Genomic DNA, 17,401 nt, shown 5'->3' on the forward strand with positions numbered 1-17,401 from the left:
GGAATGTCCACTTACGTCAAAAAGTATGTTGGTTCTTGCGACCTTTGTCAACGCAACAAGAACATCAATCAGCCAAAATACGGAGAATTACAGCCAAATGAGGTTCCAACAGAACCTTGGGAAATTGTCTCTGTCGACTTAATCACTCAATTACCAGAATCCCATGGATTCAACGCAATTATGGTAGTTGTCGATCATTTGACCAAACGAGCGCATTTCTTTGCAATCACCAATGAGTTCTCAGCATCAGACCTTGCCTGTACTTTCTATGAGAGGGTATGGACACAGCATGGTCTTCCGAGACAGATTATCTCGGATAGAGGTACTCAGTTTGCAAGCGCATTATTCCAAGAAGTATGCAAGCTCCTTGGGATACAATCAACAATGTCGTCCACATATCATCCGGAGACCGATGGTCAAACTGAAAGAACAAATCAGTCGCTAGAGCAATATCTTCGTATTTATATGGATAAACGCGTGGAAGACTGGAGTACTTTACTTCCAACTGCCGAATTCACCTATAACAATCAGGCTTCTGAAACCACTAAGAATTCACCATTCTTTGTCAAATACGGTAGACATCCACGTGCAGAACCAACAATAATGGACCCTATAAAGCATAATACGCTAGATCCCATAATGCAGGCACGAGTAGAAGCGCAAGAGCAAGCAAAAGCAGCCATTCTATTGGCAGCTGAGCACATGAAGTGGTACTACGATCAATCCGTACGACCCGCACCTTTCAAAGTTGGAGATCAAGTATTACTTTCCACTAGAGATTGGCAGACATCGGGAGCCAAATTGGCACAACGGAGAGATGGACCCTTCAAAATCGTAGAAAAACTAGGACCAGTCACATATAGACTCAAAATGCTGCGACAATATGGCGTTCATCCAGTTTTTCATGTGTCCAAGCTCACGCTCTACCACAAAGATGAAATACCAGACCGCACTCTCAGACCCCGTCCTCCTATCAAGAAGAAGACTGGCGAAGAATGGGAAGTCGAATACATAGTCGACTCTTGTGTCATTCGTGGCAAACTTCAATATTTGGTGCATTGGAAGGGTTATTCTAAAGCCGAAGAAACTTGGGAACCCGCAGCAAATTTGAAGAAATCTCCGCGTCTCATCAAGGAATTTCACAGAAAATATCCTGACACACCTCAACCAATATCTCTCATTGATACAACTCCAGTCGATGGTGTTTTTCCACCCAGGAGAACACGTCAAGTCTACGACCCCGCCACTGATACCATTCAGATATACGATCAAGATAGAGATGATTGGGATCATTCTAGAGATCTTCAAATTACATTAGACAATCCAAATGCACACGCACCAAAATATGCCCATGAAGACGATGCTGGAATGGATTTAGCCACATCAGAACCAACAACCATCCGAGCACACTCAAGAGGATTGGTATCCACAGGGCTTCACTTTACAACACCTCGAGGGACCTATGGTCGAATTGCACCACGAAGTGGGTTAGCTGTCAAAGGCATCGACGTAGGTGCTGGTGTTATCGACAGAGGATACACAGGCGAAATCAAGATTTTGCTAATCAATAATACAAATGATGACTTCACAGTCAATTTGGGCAATCAAGTCGCTCAACTTATCATTGAACATATTATCACCCCTGTCGTTTCACTGGTTGATTACCTCAAACCCTCAGCCCGAGGTCACCGTGGATTTGGTTCAACAGGTGATAATTACTTCCAGAAACCACGCAAAAAGCCAGATTCAGAACGAACTGTCTAGAAGGGGGGGTACTGTCACAGATTTTCACGTTTTCACCTCTGCACGTGACCAAGACATCATTTGACATCAGCGCTAGGCTGTTCAGAAAGGAACAAACCAGTACGTCAAGTACTAACAGTCCTAGATGCCCCGAAGGTCCAGGTCTAGTCACGTGACATATCACGTGATATCCACACATGTGACAAGTAGCGCTGGTATTAGGTAAGCCTAACTTATACAGTAATATCATCCCACCTAGAAGCAACGGTCAGACTCCGGAAGAATTCAACGAAGGGGATACACGCCACCGGAGATATGTCCTTAAGGGGATATTAGTTCACATGCATGAGGTAGATAGATACCACGCCACCGGAGATGTAGCCATTACAGGCAATACCATTCCCATGGTCTTACTAAGTAGTTCGGAGGTTCGGCATGCATGACACACATAGTCTGACAGGTAGTGGTAACCAATCAGACAATGTCCATTAGCTAGCAGTTCTGGGGGATCAGGGTACCAAGGGTCCCTCCGTTCATGTATATAAGCCAGAGCTCTGAGACGCATAAGTCCCCCAGACTTATTCTCATCTCTGCTACGCCTATCCATACAGTGTTACCAGTGCCCACTTGCAAGGCACTGCTTTACCTTGATCATCTTTGTGTCCATCCTTACGTCGACAACAGTCAGTAAGTGTTTGATCATAAGGTCATAGGCTTAGTCAGCGCTCTGCGTCCTAAGTTTGTGATAGAGACCAATATGAAGGTTGGCATCTGAATAACCACTTGTGGTTGCCAAATGATGACTTTAATGGTGCAAAAAGAAAGGTGCCACCTAATACTGTGACAAATTGGAGTTACGCTTGCGATTCAATGTTGACCATCCTGTGGAACATATATGCTGACAAAGGTGGACAGTGTTTTTCCCACATTGCATCAGCCAGTGCCCTGCTGCAGCATGTTGAGATCAGCTTTCGAATGTGTGCAGCTGATTCATGGGAGACATGGAGGTATTTTTGAGCATGGACAGCTAATTAGATAGTCAACCTTCAACCATAATAAGTGAATGTTACATGTGCTGCCACAAATCTAGAATATGATAGCCACAATGAAACTGTGGTATATGACAAACCATAGTTTGAGGGTCTCATACTTCTCGCAAAACATTCAACATAACAGATTGGCAGAGGTTGCCAATTATATTTCCATATTTGTGACTACACACATTCTGCAAAGTTTGAATTTGCCCTGTAAGATTTTGCTCGATCTCATGTATGGTCTCCGATGTTAATTTTGCTACACAAATTGCGACCAGTGCAAATAATGAAATAGAATCTGACTATCTAGTTATCATTTGCTCAGCATATTACATGCTTGAAAATGGCACCATGTCTCCTGTGATTGTTGCTTCCCGGAACTAGCACAAAATGCTCTCCGCGATCATCTCTCATGTCTTAAGCTGCATACTTTTCTTCGCTCTGGCTCTGTCAGGTGCACAGCATCTGACCTCATGGAACATCTTTACACTGTCAATTCGACTACCTGCTCATTAGTGTCTACATGCCTTATGTGCCCAGAAATCACCCTTTCAGTCATAGGCTCAAACCAATTGCGAACATCTCATTCAACATCAATCTGTTTCATTCAGCTGATGTGGAACCATGACCATCGATGCAGACCACATTTCAATGCATGCACACTCTCTTCCGTGCATGATGTGGTTCTTGTTGTGAAGCTTGTCATGGGAACACTGAGAGTTGCATCATGATTCATCACCTCCTGCTGTTTTTGCTCTGGAAGTGTAGCTGGAATCGACACCTAGCCAGCCAGTGCTTCAAATAGAGAAAAAGTGCGTGCTAACAACTGATCGTGGAGACACTAACTACTCACTGGCAGGATTCGTCTATGCTGGGGGGTTCCACTTCACCTGCCGGTTCATTGTTATTGATGGCAGTGTGTGGTACCACGATGGTAGAGAAACTGGTCAGTCGTGCCAATCTAGAATCCACCACCCCCACTTCCGTAGATTTGCTCCATGCACATGACAGAGATGCCACCATTTTATTCTATGTTTTAGACCATTGAACCACCCATCTTCCCTGGTGCTTTCACTGGCCACATCCATTTATCTCTTTTTTAGTATGATTTCTGTTCGAACCCTGAGCAATCTGCCCTGTGAGATTTATTATGCTCCTGATTGTCTCTGTGCACCATCATCTCTGTAACATGGTTTCCAGAGGCCCATCACTTTTTCCACCACTCTTCAACAGATGGATGCTCAATTTCTCTACTCTGCATGCTTTGTATACTTCCTATGTACATAATTTGTCTTCTGAACTGTTATTTGGAACCGGCGCTGCTGCGCCAACTCCACCCAAGTGTATGCTGGGCAGTGCCGACTCTCGAGGGCGCGTGCTGGCGCACGTGATCGCGTCAGAGTGACTCAGTCACAATTTGCATGATGCGATTAGATTGTGACTAACTGCTTTTTCGGGACGTAAAGTCGCCCGATTAGGGCGTAGTGGTGCGAAATTCACGAAAACAAAATATCTTCACGTCCGTCTGCGCTGTGCTGTGCAGTGACATACGTTCGAGCTCATTTAAGAAAATTGTCCGCATTTGCAAAACATTAATACACAGTTAGACGGGACACTAGGATACACAGGCAGTCGAAGAAGTGTTCGTAATATCCAAACGAGCAAAAATCTCTACACCGCATTATGAGGATGCAGAGTCAATGAGGACTCCCTCCAAGCAGAATCGTACAGAGGCGGTCGTGTCAAAGTCATATGGCCTGCGTCACGCTCGTGCGAGCCAGGAGAGCGACCGAAGAGCGTCGGCGTGGACGCCGCACGTTGCCTGAACTGCGCAATGTTCGGGGATCGCGAGAGCCCGGTGGCGCGATGGACGGGAAGAGGGGGCATCATGTACGCTTTTAAGTCTGGAAAGGTATGTCATTACATACGAAGGATGAGATAGCTCACGTAATCTCAGTCGCCGAAGACCACTTACAAGGATCTGGACTATAATCCGGTGCCAAGTGTCGATCGCTTTGGGCAGTTGGCGAAGTTAACTGTCGGGGAGAGAGAGGAAAGTCGCTGATTCGAGATTGTAGTAAATCAATGGGCCGAGTGCCCCGGCGGCGCTCACGCCGGCGAATAAGGAAGAAGAGAGCGACAATTACTGCGCACGCAGCCAACGCTGCTCCTACCTATCGGGGCGTCAGTCACTTAGCTAACGTGATATGCTTGAGACGAACCGCAATGCCGACCATCGTTCCTGCACCCGAAGGTCGCGACTGTGATGGCAGTTCAGATGGCTTCGCAGAAGAACTGGTCGTAGAGGTTGTAGCCGAGATGGACGATGGAGCTGGTGCGGTCATAAAACCGGAATGAAGCACGGACGGTGTAGGAGTAGGAGACCTATCGAAACGTCAACACGCGTTGCTACGGGGCTGAGAGTGGACAGAATTTACATACGGAGGGACGGCATCAAAAAGCATGACTTGAGCGAGGTCAAACACGGCTTTCTGCATGTTGGTGACGGTAACCGTATAGTTCTGCGTCCTATCCATCCCGGTCGCCAGATACTTGATCTCATTCAGTGCGATCCAATGAGAAGATGCATTGTATTGCATACTCCCCACGAAGCCGTCTGGAGGGGGTGGATCCAAAGTAACGTTGTACGCGCCGTGATCATAATCGCAGCTGCCAAGTATCGCAAAACCCACGGTCGAGTTGAGCAGAAACGTGAGGGAGGCGCTCTGCATATCAGTGACCACACGTGGATAAGACTCGGTAGTATTGTCGTAGGCATAGGAGCTGTTGACAGTCCAATAATCGCCGTTGGACGAAAACATGGGATTTGCAGTAGGCGGTATGTTGTTTGTCACTGCCGAGATGTTGCGCGTCTCCAGGATGGAACTGTACAATAAAGGCTGCGTCAGCGGCCACAAGCGTTTGGACCGTATAAACTGCAACGAACCCGGTCTCACCCAGTCCGACTGTTATCGTTGCTCCCAATACCGTGACCGGCGCCTTCACAACCGTGAGCGTCACCGAATGCAGTCCATATTCCAAGTCCGTCAAACTGAAGAGCGTTCCATCGGACGAGTTTGTGCCCGCTCCAGCGATAGCGCTGCTGCCGTCGAGCTGCACATCATATGCAGCTGGATCAGCGAGGCCATAGAACCATATCGCAGTACCCGTCCACTCGAGCTCGACAGATGCACCGACCAGTTGCGTCGTGTACGAGCTGACCTGTGCGATAAGCGACGTCTTGCTCAGGAGATAGTATCCCAGGATGTGCGGAAGACTCACGAATGCGTCGGGATAGTCGCCCGGCTCCCAAGCCAGGTTGGTGTTCGCGGAGTACGAAACGTTCCAAGAGGTTTCAAGCGGTCCATCGCGGAACGGACGGTATTGTAGAAGAGGAGACTGATCTGTTAAAGAGAAATTGTACAGGGCGAGAGCAAGAGACATGTTTCATAAATTCGTGAAAACAAAAGATCGTGTGGAGTCTCGGTGGAGACGGTCGTATTCTAGATCGCTCGCCGGCAAGCTGAACGAAGATGTGGGTGCAGACGAAGAAAGGACATACGGGACGAGCCGAACAGCGGGGTTTGATGATATAGAATTCACCCCATGGAAGATGTGTGGCGTGTATATATGCGGAACAAGGACCCGCCGGGCATAATGGAAACGCAGACAGGTGGGGGTGAGGGGGTGAGGGGAGGGCAAGACGTTGCATCGCGACCGATCCGTTTGTTGAAATACAGCATAGATATTATAATCACGTATGTGATTGGTCGCCTATCCGCGCCACAACGCATGGATAGATATATAGCCATTAGCGTGTGGACACATTATGTGTGGCCGGCCTGACCGACCTGACCGACAGCGACATGCCTCGTCTGTAAGAAAGTACTCTGCTCACACTTCTTCACATTTTTTGACAGCGACAGGCTCGTGTGCCTGTAAGAGGTCGCCACGCGGCAACACATTTTTAGGAGTGGAATTGCTACATTCCGCAGCCCGGACGCCTCAGTCACAGATTTTCTGTTCTGTGATAATTGGGCAAGCTTGAGCAGAGAGCATGAGCCGTGCTCTACTAATATATCCTCCGTCGCCTGGAGGGTGACGCGTCCTCGGTCTTCCTCGATGTCGATACAGTTTCCTGTCACGGAAGTATCATCGCAAACGACGCTTCCTTGTAACTCTGCTTGACAGCTCGCGTACCTGTTTCATGATCTCCAACGAGGATGAGGGCGTGCGAGAGCAAAAAAAAACAATGGTATCGAGCGCGCCGCCTCATTGCAACTGCATCGCGATCGCGGAGCTACTGCTAGTTGGAAGCAGCAGACCGGAGCAAAGCAGCACGCCGCGGGCGGCTTGCATCATGCTGGAAATGTAACGAGTTGAGAAATAATGGGGTGGCGCACGTGGTCACTCACAAGTGTAATCGCTCCGGCGATCTAGATGCGTGGTGGCTCGGAGTCAGAGCGGAAGCTCTTCTCATTGCCTGCCACTGTTTGCCTCACTTTTTGTTTGCCATACGCTGGACCCTTAAACTATACAGCTCTTTAGTCAGACTGCTAGGTGACAACACATCTTAGTGATTTTGTTGCAACCCTGGGAACACACAAGTTGAAAATCAACTTGAATGTCTGGATAGTGACTGTGTCTTTTTGACAAAGAGAGATATTTCGCGCCGAAATTACTTTCCGCGATGGTGATATCTCAGATAGCCAGTCAGACTCTGCTAGTGCCAGTCACCTCAGCTGAAAGCCCATGCAAATCTACGAAGCCAGTGGGACCTCCTGTCAGCTAGAAGCAATCAATGATTAATTCCTCTATGTATCCAGCTGTGCATAGCAAAACCATGTAAACTGGGAACATTTGATGGCTGTGGCTGTGAAATATCACGGCAGACATGGTGCGATTTATCAACGAGTAAGATTGTGTGTAAATGTCGACTGATTTCTTACACATGTGACAAATATTTGCAACCACGGCACTTCATGTCGAAAATGTTTCACTTTGGCTGCGAATGTGCACTATTTGCCATTTAAATACTATATTGGCAAACCTTTGCCACAAATGTAAGACATCAGCCAACATTCCCACACTATTTTTCACACTGATAAATCTCATCATGTCTGCCGTGTATGGTGGTGCCTACTGGAAAACACATGAGTTTATTTTTTGCAGTTTTTATTTAAGTAGGAATTATACCCTGCTACCATACAGCGGATTGTGACTACTGCAAAGTAATTACACAAAAAAGTATGAGGTGGGCAAATGCGGAGGACGGAGAGGATGCACGAGGCGAGAAAGAATAGTCGGAAAAAGCTATAAAAAAGAAAAGGTATAATGTTGGGTGAGCTCGAGATTCGAACCTCCGAACACGTGACATGCAGCGGTGACAATGACCCCTAGACTAATTGTCCATGTAAAAAGTTATTTCTTTATATTATATTTCTCATTCAACGTCTGGCGATATTATTTCTCTACCATCTTGAGCATGAGGGACCACAGCCGACGACCTTCGTATATGTTTTATGTAGGCCAAAAGAATTCGGGTGATAGCTTCAGATGCGTCATCATACAGGCACTGGTGACCGTACGTTTCCGCTCCCACCAACAGCTCTGTACGCGGGAGAATTGCTTGCGGCAAGAGTCGGTCGCCTTCCGGTCAACCGAGGCACGCGTAGAGTTTGTGACTTTGTGACCTCTATCTGACTTTACTGTAGGCAAGATCGGGGTAGCGAGATCCAAGCACTCCGAGAACAATCAAATCTCATCCTGTCCAGCAGCACCCTAGAACGTTTTCACCAGCCAAAAACATGGCAATCTAGCTCATTATGCAAGGCAATCATGAGACGTCCATGGCATCCGCATCGCCAGCGACAGTCTCTACGTCCCCATCGCCCTTCTCTTCTCTCGCCCTCTTAATCTCCCTTTCCTCCTCCGTTTCGCCCAATGCCGTAGCGTCCCGTTTCCCGAGGACCGTCTGCACTTGTGCTTGCTCCTGCAGCTTCGCCGCCAATGCCATCTTCTTCCTCAAACGCGCCTGCTCGCGTTGCGTCAGCTCGCCCTCTTTATTCTGCTTGCCTTTGCCCTTGTCCTTCAGCTGCGACTGCGAGGTGGGCTCTGGCGTGCCCTCAAAATCTCCCTTGAACGGGTCGTGTTCCGGGTCGACGTTTTTCGGCAGGGAGGAGAGTGCCGAATACAGGTCGAGGGCCTTCCGGTCCGCGGCGGTTGCTGAGAGAGGCACTTCAACGTCTCCCGTCTTGAATATAAATAAAATAATCATACCTGGTATCGCGCATGCCGTCTGGAGGCAAGAAAGGAGAGCGGGTGCCTGCTGAGCGGGAACTCTCACAGGCTGAGATGCACTAATCAGCGAACTCCAACCGAATAGAAACAGGCGAGGTACTAACCTCTCCAGAAGTCCAGGACAACAACGCAGCGAGTGGCACCTGTTCTTCGTTCTCTTCTTGTCTATCCGTATCACTCTCCGGGTCCAGCAACACCCACGTCGTGTCATTCGGGCCAACCGTGAAGTCGAGCACAGGTCGACGGAAATCGAAAGCCCGCACTGGTGGTGGCGAAGTTGCACCTGTTGCCTGAGGGAAGGAGCAATAGAAGAGTGCAGTCGCTCTGCAACGCTCAATCAGCGTCATCTTAAAGAATTCGAGACAAGCTGGAGTTTACCCAAGAACATTGAAGACGAGGAAGCGGCCACGCTCGCCGAAGTCAAGAGAGTCTATCTTGTGAACAACCAACACCGTTTTCTCGTTGTCGGCGTTCCCCTGAGCTACAGCACGCTTCTCACTCAAATCTTCCGCTTGGTCTCCCTCCATCTCCGCGTCTTCTTGAGCGTCCAGCATCCCTTCCGCCCCTGCTGATTCCTCAGTCCCCGTCGCGCCCTTCTCAGCTCTTCGCCTGTCCCTTCCCTTCCTGCCCCTCTTCCTCCGTCTCACCGTACTGTTTTCGCCCTCGCCATCTCCTCCCCCCTGATCCTCGTCTCCTCCCCATCTTCTCTTCTTTGCCTTCACCTTGATGTAAGGCTCGACCGTCTCGAGAACAGGAATCTCGGAAATAGGCTCGCCAGACAGCCAATCCCAGAGGTTGATCGTCAGATCGCCCCCACCAGAGACGAGCATCGATGGTGCGAACGGAGGAAGATGAAGAGCCGAGACGTACCTGACCGGAAAGTAGCAGGAATGTCAAGAACAGCGGGATTGTATAAAGCTTGGGACATACTTCTCGTGTCCCAGACAGTAGCTCTCGATCACGTATCCCTGCGGATACCAGCTCACGCGGATGTGCTCATCCCGGTCAGCAGTGATGATGAATCTCTCGTCCGGGGTTAGCAAGAAGTCGGTGAGCAATGAGACGTGCCCGAGGATGAGCTTGCCATCGGAGGGGTTTTCATGTGAAGTGAGAGCACTGCGCTTAGAGCTACCTGGCTCTGGGGTAGATATAGCTGACTCGGTCTGCGTTGTTGATGGTTCAGAAAGCTTTGGTAGGGGATGAAGGGGATAGCTATGGGACGGTGAGACGAAGTTTACCCGGATGGTCTGTGAGGCATACCTGAAGATGTCGCCGAACTTGTCGGAGACAAGGATGGTTTGACCGTCGCGTATAAAGTGAATGGTGGTCGGCTTTTTGGGGAGTTCTCTGATGAAGAGTCCGTTAGATGTTGACATTGAAAAATATAAGAATTACGCACCGCGCGTTTAGTAGCTCCAGCCCATCCAATTTCCAGACTTTCAGCTTTTTCTCATCTCCGGCAGTCACCAAATGTGTGAATGTGTCATTGACAGCACTGCAGCGTATGCCTCCCGATTTCAATACTGACGCTTTTGTGGCTTCATCCAAGTTCACCGTGGAATGTAACACGGAGCCGTTTCTGGGGAAAACAAGGATCCTCTGAGGTCAGCCGGTCAGAAGGTGTGCAGGGAGCATAAAGGCACATTACTTACTGGGTGTCAACCACTTGGATGTGTGGTCCAGAGAGGACGACCGCCAGAGGGCGAGATGGGGAGAGCAGCAGATGAGTATGAGGGAAAGACATTTCGGCAGCTCAGAGAGAACAAGATAAGTAGCTTATCAAAAGATTCAGCCAGTAGTACTCGACGGAGGCGGTCATAAAGGTGCAATTTAGATGTTAAGTCTACATATGATCCTGCGAAACGAAAACACGCTCGTTAGTGTGACAGACGCGTGATGCATGGTGACTCATCTGTGACCCATCGCGTTTAGCGCTGGCCGTGGGCTTCCCGGCGCATCAATCATGGATCGTATCACTCTTGCCAAGTTGCACTGGAGACATGGAGGCATTTGTCACCGTGTAATATGTGTGACAAATATGAACTGGTATTTTACCTTTGTGAAAAGGATCTGGTGCAATTGTAATTACCGTTATATATTTTGAATTTGTAACTTGGGTTGTCACCATCGCAAATCCGAGTTGACTTATTTTGTCTATGGCTGGGGGCAACCATAAAATAATGCACAGAGTATATGGCTCTGCTACAAATATACCACTATATGCTTCAGTGTGAGGGCCAATGAGCTAATTTGTGTCTGGATACTCTACACTGGCATAGTTCTTGTGCAGTGTTTGAAATTATGTACCCTCAAAATAGATAGAATATATAATACTGATTTGCCATAATGGTATGTCAAGTCCTAAATTTGGAATATGAAATGCCAATTGTGATGGAGACGAATCCTTTTTGCAAAGGTAAAATACCAGTTCCCATTTGTAATGCATATTACATGGTGGAAAATGGCTCCATGTCTCCGGTGTTGGCAACATACAAAAGGCTGCCGCTAGGCTAAAGTTTAACGTTCTCGTCGCTCGAAACCACGACCTCCATTGTCTTTCTTCGTGTCACGAAAACGTGGCTGCCTCGCAATGGCTCAGAAGTCTCTGCTATCGCGCCCTCTGGACCTAGTCTACTTCTCATTCTTCCTCGTGCGTGTGCTTTAGCGCGAATTGAACCGCACAGAATAACGGGCTTATGTCCATGAGCTTGGCAGATGCACACTTTAGCAACGATCATCATGGATCTTCAGGCTATCTATCCGGCGCATCTAATTCCGGCGTTCATGAAAGAGATAACAAATTACTATTTGTCTACTTATAATGACCCTTTGATCGGCGGGGTGATGGGCTATTTTGGAAAGACCGACAAGTTTATCTGGTTCGAGACGTTTGTGTGGATGGAAGCGTACGTGGCAAAACATGAGCTACGTGCGTAAATGTCGTCTAATCACAGCTCCTAGATTCTTCCAGCTTCCAATCTTCCTGTTGGGCATGCGTGGACTTTGGAAAGGTGAGTAATCAGATCATAGCGTGTGGTCACGCCCAGCTATAATCATTATCTCGCGCAGGTTCCCAATCCATCTATGTTCTCCTGCTCATCTATGCTGCATCGTCGGTCACAACCACGATGCCCTGCCTGGCAGTCATTCTCAGTACACCCATCACCTCTGCAGAGACGCTCGCTGCCAAGGTCGTATCCGTCACCGCAGAGCAGAGAGCCAATCTCCTCATGAGCTATGTCCCGTTCTTGATCGTACCTCTCCTGATGGCGATCGACATGGGCTTCCGTGTCTTGAAGCTCATTAGGATCGGTGTGGCCGCGGAGGTTGCAGCCAAGAAGAAGTAATTTTATCCTCTTGTTCCGCAATCGACCATCATCCAAGAGATTTACTGAAATTCTATCTCCTCCTTTGGTGACAAAACTCCCGAGTCTTGCAAGCGAGCAATCGCATTTCCATCAGTCCATGACGTCCATTCTCACAGACCATTACTACCACTGCTCAATAGCTATGATGAAATCATTGGTTGTCGTCTTCTTCATTCTGATGTAACTACTCAACACCATTGCTATTATTAATACCACGATGGGAATCTGCAGAGTCAAATACGGATAGATAATTGGATAGCTTCTGAGGCTGTCGCGGAAGGTTGGCTCCGCTATAGGTACGCGCCTTTACCATCTATAGCAGTGATATACGTCGATGCTAATGGATACTGGCCTCGGCAAGCCCTGACGCAGCCCATCTGATATGAGTATGCAACGGACGATCTCGTTGCCACGACATCATCTCTAGGGCGAACTTGCTCTTTTCACTGAGTGCAGAACGCAAATACGCTAGCGGATCATTGACCCAACGCCAACAGTACTCATCGTCAGGAGGAATCTCCCGTCTAATGAACGCATCATGAGCCTGCTGGCGCTGAAAGTCGACGTAGCCCGGCCGACTAACGCAATTGCGAGTTCCTGTTTTCATTCCATTGAAGGAGCTGTGAGTGTCGCATGGTCATTTGTGGTAGTGCAGTCTGTGTATCGTATCTGTCTCACAAGATCTATAGCAATAGTACTCGTCAATGTAAAACTCGTAGGGTGACGGTTTGGTCTCTATGAAAGGGTGTTGCACTGTTTCTCGACGATATCATAGGCCACCTCCTCAATGTACGCCTTGCGCATTCCTGCGTCCGTGGAAACGACGTCTCTTTCCAAGTCTATGCGTCCATTGAAATGTACGTGACGTCTAGTTAGTTCTTTTGGATTATCATTGAGTGTTATTGGGGATCTGCTCATTCGTCTGAGGGATCGAACGGGAAGACATCGCTCAAATAACGTGGAATGAAGTGGCGCGGAAGAGATATGCTGGGGTATGGATAGAAAAGAGAATCCTCGTTTACGTACATATTCCTGCGCCGCTCTCTTACTAGCGGCTCTATGACCAGTAGCAGAATATGCTAGCTACACGCCCCTTGCCACATCGTGTCTTAGTACACGAATTCAGATCTTGCTTGGGACAAAAAGTTATTATGAGCCACTCTCTAACACAATATCTTCAGTATTTTATTCTCGATGCATATTACAACAGTATGGCTATTGCATTGGGCCTAGGATGCGTGCGAAGACGCGTTCATCACGTGAGCGCGTTGTCTGTGAGCGCTTGTTTTCTCCTCTACTTGTTGAAATTGCGCAGACCATCCTGCAGTTACTTGACACTATTGTCAGTATCCCGTGGACATAAGATGGGGAACTCCATACTGATGGTGTGTGTATAATGTCTTTTGTAGAACAATACGCGGACCGATATGTTGTGTTTCAGGTCTGCACGCACCTGACGCGTGGTTACGCACTGCCTTCGGTTAACATGGAGAAAGTTTTTAACTGTACGTACCTTCCGCGTGTTACCCGAAGATTTAGAATTTGACTGCGTTGCTCGAGATTCGTGGACTATATCAACTTTGCAGAGTATCCAACGCGTTTTGGGCCCTTGGGATGCTACATCGTCCGTCGAGCCTTGGTAAAATCACGACGATATGGATTGGCCTAAGACATTGTGGAAGCTACCCACAATCCACACGATTAATCAACGAAATGGATCCGTATTAGGTATCTGGTTTCCACGAGAGAGGGCATCGATAGTGAAAGCAGTAATGGCCGGCGATTTCGCATACAGCAGAGCCTGATCGTGTCTACTCTTGTCCTAGCTCCTCTGGGCAACAACACTAATGCACGCTCCCATAAAAATGTCGCACATCTCTTCCTCCTCGTCCATTTCGTGCGCCAGCGCTCCGCATGTCTTCATACGAACTGTACAACGTCTCTTTCACAGACCTTTCTCCTCTATGCCAGTACAATCCTTATCGGGACGGCGCCATCGATTCTTCATGGACCATCACGTATCCTGATGGAGACGCACGGGTGAGTCTGCCCTCCTTCGTCGACGCGAATTCGTGGAGGCCAACACATGACAATTAGACAAATGCATACACAACCTATTTAGAGGGTGCTTCGGTTGACATCCAATGGGTTGGCACCGCTGTCTGGGTTTATGGACAAGCGAACTTGAGCCAGTATGAAGTTCAGACATCATGGGGAAGTGGGACAGTTCTTGGAGAAGGGACTAGCTCAGCCGGGGGCTTGCTTTATAGCCAACAAGGACTGAACTATGGGCCGCAGTCCATTTCACTGATAGCCCTCAGCGGACCCGTCACGATACAGAATGTGATAGTCACAGTAGGAATGGGTGACCTTGGGTACGTTTGTGCAGCAGTACAAAGGAGGAATCCCTTCTCATAACTTACAGCACCTCTCTGGAAACCCGGAACGTATCGGCTGTGACAGGTTCAGATTCGGACCTCGAGGTCAATCCCTACTTCACTATATCTAGTGAGGCCGGCTGGTTAGCAGAATACGACTATGGCGGCGATGGGCTTACAGAGAACTACCCTCGGATCGAGACTGGTACGCCGGGCGCTTGGGTCTCGTTCAATGTCAGCACGGCTGTGGCTGTTGCCATCTACGGGAGTCTGCGTTATGATCAAGGTGGATACAGTGTGAACATTGATCCTGCACCTCCATTGTGGTCGAACACTACCTTCCAGCTGAACGCCACACTGCCATGGCTGGTTCGGAACGAGCTCAAATTCCTCGCGACAGGACTAGACAGAACACAAAATTATACCATCAATTTGACCAACAGAGAGGCTGGACTGAATGTGGCGCAAGTCGTTCTCTACGACGCTCCTCCCGCGTAATCAATTTCGTCCGCTGTCGATCTACCGCGCACTGAGTGTATCTTTTGGGTAGTTCCACATCTTCATCAGCAAGCTCTCAAGCTTCGTCTGCGTCTGCCATCTCAACCGCGACTGGCATTTCGTTGAAGTCATCACGAATGTCTCACTCCCTCAGCGCAGGTAGCATTGCTGGTATTTTGGTAAGCGTATCTCCCCTCCCTATCCTCATTGTGCAAACTGATTTAATGCTTTCGAAGGTGGCATGCATGGTGACACTTTGTACCATCTCTGTTCTCATTGTTTGCCTTGTTTATCGCCACAAGCGACGCAGGCGCCAAATTGACATCGACTCTCCGTATGACGAGTACTGTGATCAAAATGAAGTGTACCACCCTCGCGAAGGAAATGAACGTGAATTCCGGAACTCGATGCAAGAACACGGCCTTCCTCTCTCCTTGCCTTCTCCCTGTAAGCCACCGGCCTTTCTGACACTTGTTCTCGCCAGCCACCTGACAAAACCGGTATAGATACAAAATGCTACGTTGAGTCCACCAGTGCTGTCCAAAGTGATGCCGCCTCTTCATCCCAAGTCCAAGATACAGGAAGTACGGGCCTGAAGGCCGAAGTGCATGCGACGTCGCCGTTGGCCACATCCGCGGACTTGGCAGAGCGTTCGACCTCAAGAGCTGTTGATCCGTACTTCGTCATCCGCGAGGAAGATGCAGGACGGATTCCTGTTATTGAGCCCCCGTTATATGATCCAGCGTGGAACGAGGGTGCATTGCCTGCAAGGCAAATCATAGGTGGGGACGAGATGAATTGACCACGCATAGTGGCTCGTGAGATATGGTATAGAGAAAAACTGCAGCATACTTTCGCGTTCCGATATTAGGTACAGCGATGAGCGTAGCCATCAAGTAAGTCTCTTCTTTTCCCTAGGCCTGTCTCTGCAATGTACCGCGCTGACTGCACACACCATAACCGTTCCACCAGATATATCTCCGTACGCATGAACACTTTCCATCCGTACTACTGAGCCATATATCTCATTCATGATCTTAGTTTTGCGTGCGGGACAATAAATGCAATTGAAACAATATTAGGTAAAGCGGGCACGTGATGGTACTATTCGTAATTGAAAGTACGCGTACCCGCGTGTCCAACTTCAAGTTGAACACTTTACGTGACACTCCCAATAATCCAGGGTGGTTAGCGTCACACTGGCAGCTGCAGCATTCATAATCTCCTATGTGTACATCGTCTGCTCATTCTCATGTCGATCAAGTTGTCAAGGTTGATTTCCTCAAGGCACAACTCAGTGCTGAGCTTGGTGGGTGGATGCACGTAGCTAGATCTGATGTCGAGCCGATACTGTGGCGTTGGCTGAAAGCACAACTGTCTCGGACAGAGCAGAAAGTCCTCCATCACAGCATCCCAACATTCATGAGAAGTTACTGTGAGGAGGGGTGGACGATGTTGGACAAACGCTACATGCGGGAGTCCGAGTTGCATGTGTCCTTCCTCCACATATTCCGAATCGTCAGGAACTATTTAAGCAAAGTCGTTCCCGGGAAGCTCAAGGGCACCGCGAAGAACATGGATGGTGTGCACGTGAACCACGATGTGCCCAAGCTATACACCAGTCCGGACATCGTGATTTTCGACAGCAACTGCAGGACATGCAGCAATGCATCAATTCCTTACTACTGCCATGCAGGCAGTGCTGTCGATATCAAGTTGGATAGCAACACGGAAATGGAGTCCGACGGAGTGAAACTTGGTATATACGCGCGTTGAATGCTAATCGAACTAGGCTCATAAATCAGCCTTCGTACAGGAAGACACACTCGTTCCTTATACTCAGGCTGAGATCGTAACTCGAGGTCCAAAGGGAAGACCCCCCGTGGGGAACGCGGAGTTTCAACGTGCCGACGGCAATTCGACGCTCGAAGCTTTGGCGCTGGTCGGACACACCACGTGATCGCGTTGTACAGAACGCGTCTGTAAAGGCACTCACCGCAGACATGAAGCGATTTGCACATGTGGCAAATGCTTAGCAAATGTCGACAGGTTTTTTGCCTTTGTGATCTCAATTTGCTAC

The 17,401-nt window shown here is 48.6% G+C and overlaps 6 protein-coding genes across 6 annotated transcripts; 3 read left to right on the forward strand and 3 right to left on the reverse strand.

Annotated features, from left to right (window-relative positions):
* Window positions 1-5,173: 5,173 nt before the first annotated feature.
* LAESUDRAFT_772770 (uncharacterized protein) lies at window positions 5,174-6,643 on the reverse strand (the record flags this gene model as incomplete). Its single annotated transcript, XM_040913805.1, has 3 exons — window positions 6,060-6,643; window positions 5,725-5,999; window positions 5,174-5,663 (listed from the first exon to the last, which is right to left on the reverse strand). Exons 1-3 carry the CDS (start codon window positions 6,219-6,221, stop codon window positions 5,174-5,176), a joined length of 927 nt encoding a protein of 308 aa, XP_040765195.1. The 5' UTR covers window positions 6,222-6,643.
* LAESUDRAFT_110446 (uncharacterized protein) lies at window positions 6,443-7,098 on the reverse strand. The gene is made up of 2 exons (XM_040901201.1): window positions 6,978-7,098; window positions 6,443-6,915 (listed from the first exon to the last, which is right to left on the reverse strand). The coding sequence occupies exons 1-2, from the start codon at window positions 7,051-7,053 to the stop codon at window positions 6,605-6,607; spliced, it is 387 nt and encodes a 128-aa protein (XP_040765196.1). The 5' UTR covers window positions 7,054-7,098; the 3' UTR covers window positions 6,443-6,604.
* A 1,358-nt stretch (window positions 7,099-8,456) lies between these two features.
* On the reverse strand, window positions 8,457-10,957 carry LAESUDRAFT_724902 (WD40 repeat-like protein). Its single transcript, XM_040908717.1, has 8 exons — window positions 10,730-10,957; window positions 10,477-10,656; window positions 10,338-10,424; window positions 10,008-10,289; window positions 9,456-9,947; window positions 9,182-9,401; window positions 9,057-9,126; window positions 8,457-9,002 (listed from the first exon to the last, which is right to left on the reverse strand). The coding sequence occupies exons 1-8, from the start codon at window positions 10,819-10,821 to the stop codon at window positions 8,614-8,616; spliced, it is 1,812 nt and encodes a 603-aa protein (XP_040765197.1). The 5' UTR covers window positions 10,822-10,957; the 3' UTR covers window positions 8,457-8,613.
* Window positions 10,958-11,667: 710 nt separating this feature from the next.
* Window positions 11,668-12,424, forward strand: LAESUDRAFT_651214 (uncharacterized protein; the record flags this gene model as incomplete). Its single annotated transcript, XM_040904294.1, has 4 exons — window positions 11,668-11,727; window positions 11,793-11,983; window positions 12,039-12,088; window positions 12,147-12,424. The coding sequence occupies 4 exons, from the start codon at window positions 11,668-11,670 to the stop codon at window positions 12,422-12,424; spliced, it is 579 nt and encodes a 192-aa protein (XP_040765198.1).
* A 1,199-nt stretch (window positions 12,425-13,623) lies between these two features.
* Window positions 13,624-14,175, forward strand: LAESUDRAFT_110504 (uncharacterized protein). Its single transcript, XM_040901202.1, has 2 exons — window positions 13,624-13,830; window positions 13,887-14,175. The coding sequence occupies exons 1-2, from the start codon at window positions 13,657-13,659 to the stop codon at window positions 13,989-13,991; spliced, it is 279 nt and encodes a 92-aa protein (XP_040765199.1). The 5' UTR covers window positions 13,624-13,656; the 3' UTR covers window positions 13,992-14,175.
* A 184-nt stretch (window positions 14,176-14,359) lies between these two features.
* Window positions 14,360-15,321, forward strand: LAESUDRAFT_651201 (uncharacterized protein; the record flags this gene model as incomplete). Its single annotated transcript, XM_040904290.1, has 3 exons — window positions 14,360-14,503; window positions 14,543-14,820; window positions 14,871-15,321. The coding sequence occupies 3 exons, from the start codon at window positions 14,360-14,362 to the stop codon at window positions 15,319-15,321; spliced, it is 873 nt and encodes a 290-aa protein (XP_040765200.1).
* Window positions 15,322-17,401: the final 2,080 nt, after the last annotated feature.

This window comes from Laetiporus sulphureus (genome assembly GCF_001632365.1).
Source record: "Laetiporus sulphureus 93-53 unplaced genomic scaffold LAESUscaffold_15, whole genome shotgun sequence".
Lineage (NCBI taxonomy): Eukaryota > Fungi > Basidiomycota > Agaricomycetes > Polyporales > Laetiporaceae > Laetiporus > Laetiporus sulphureus.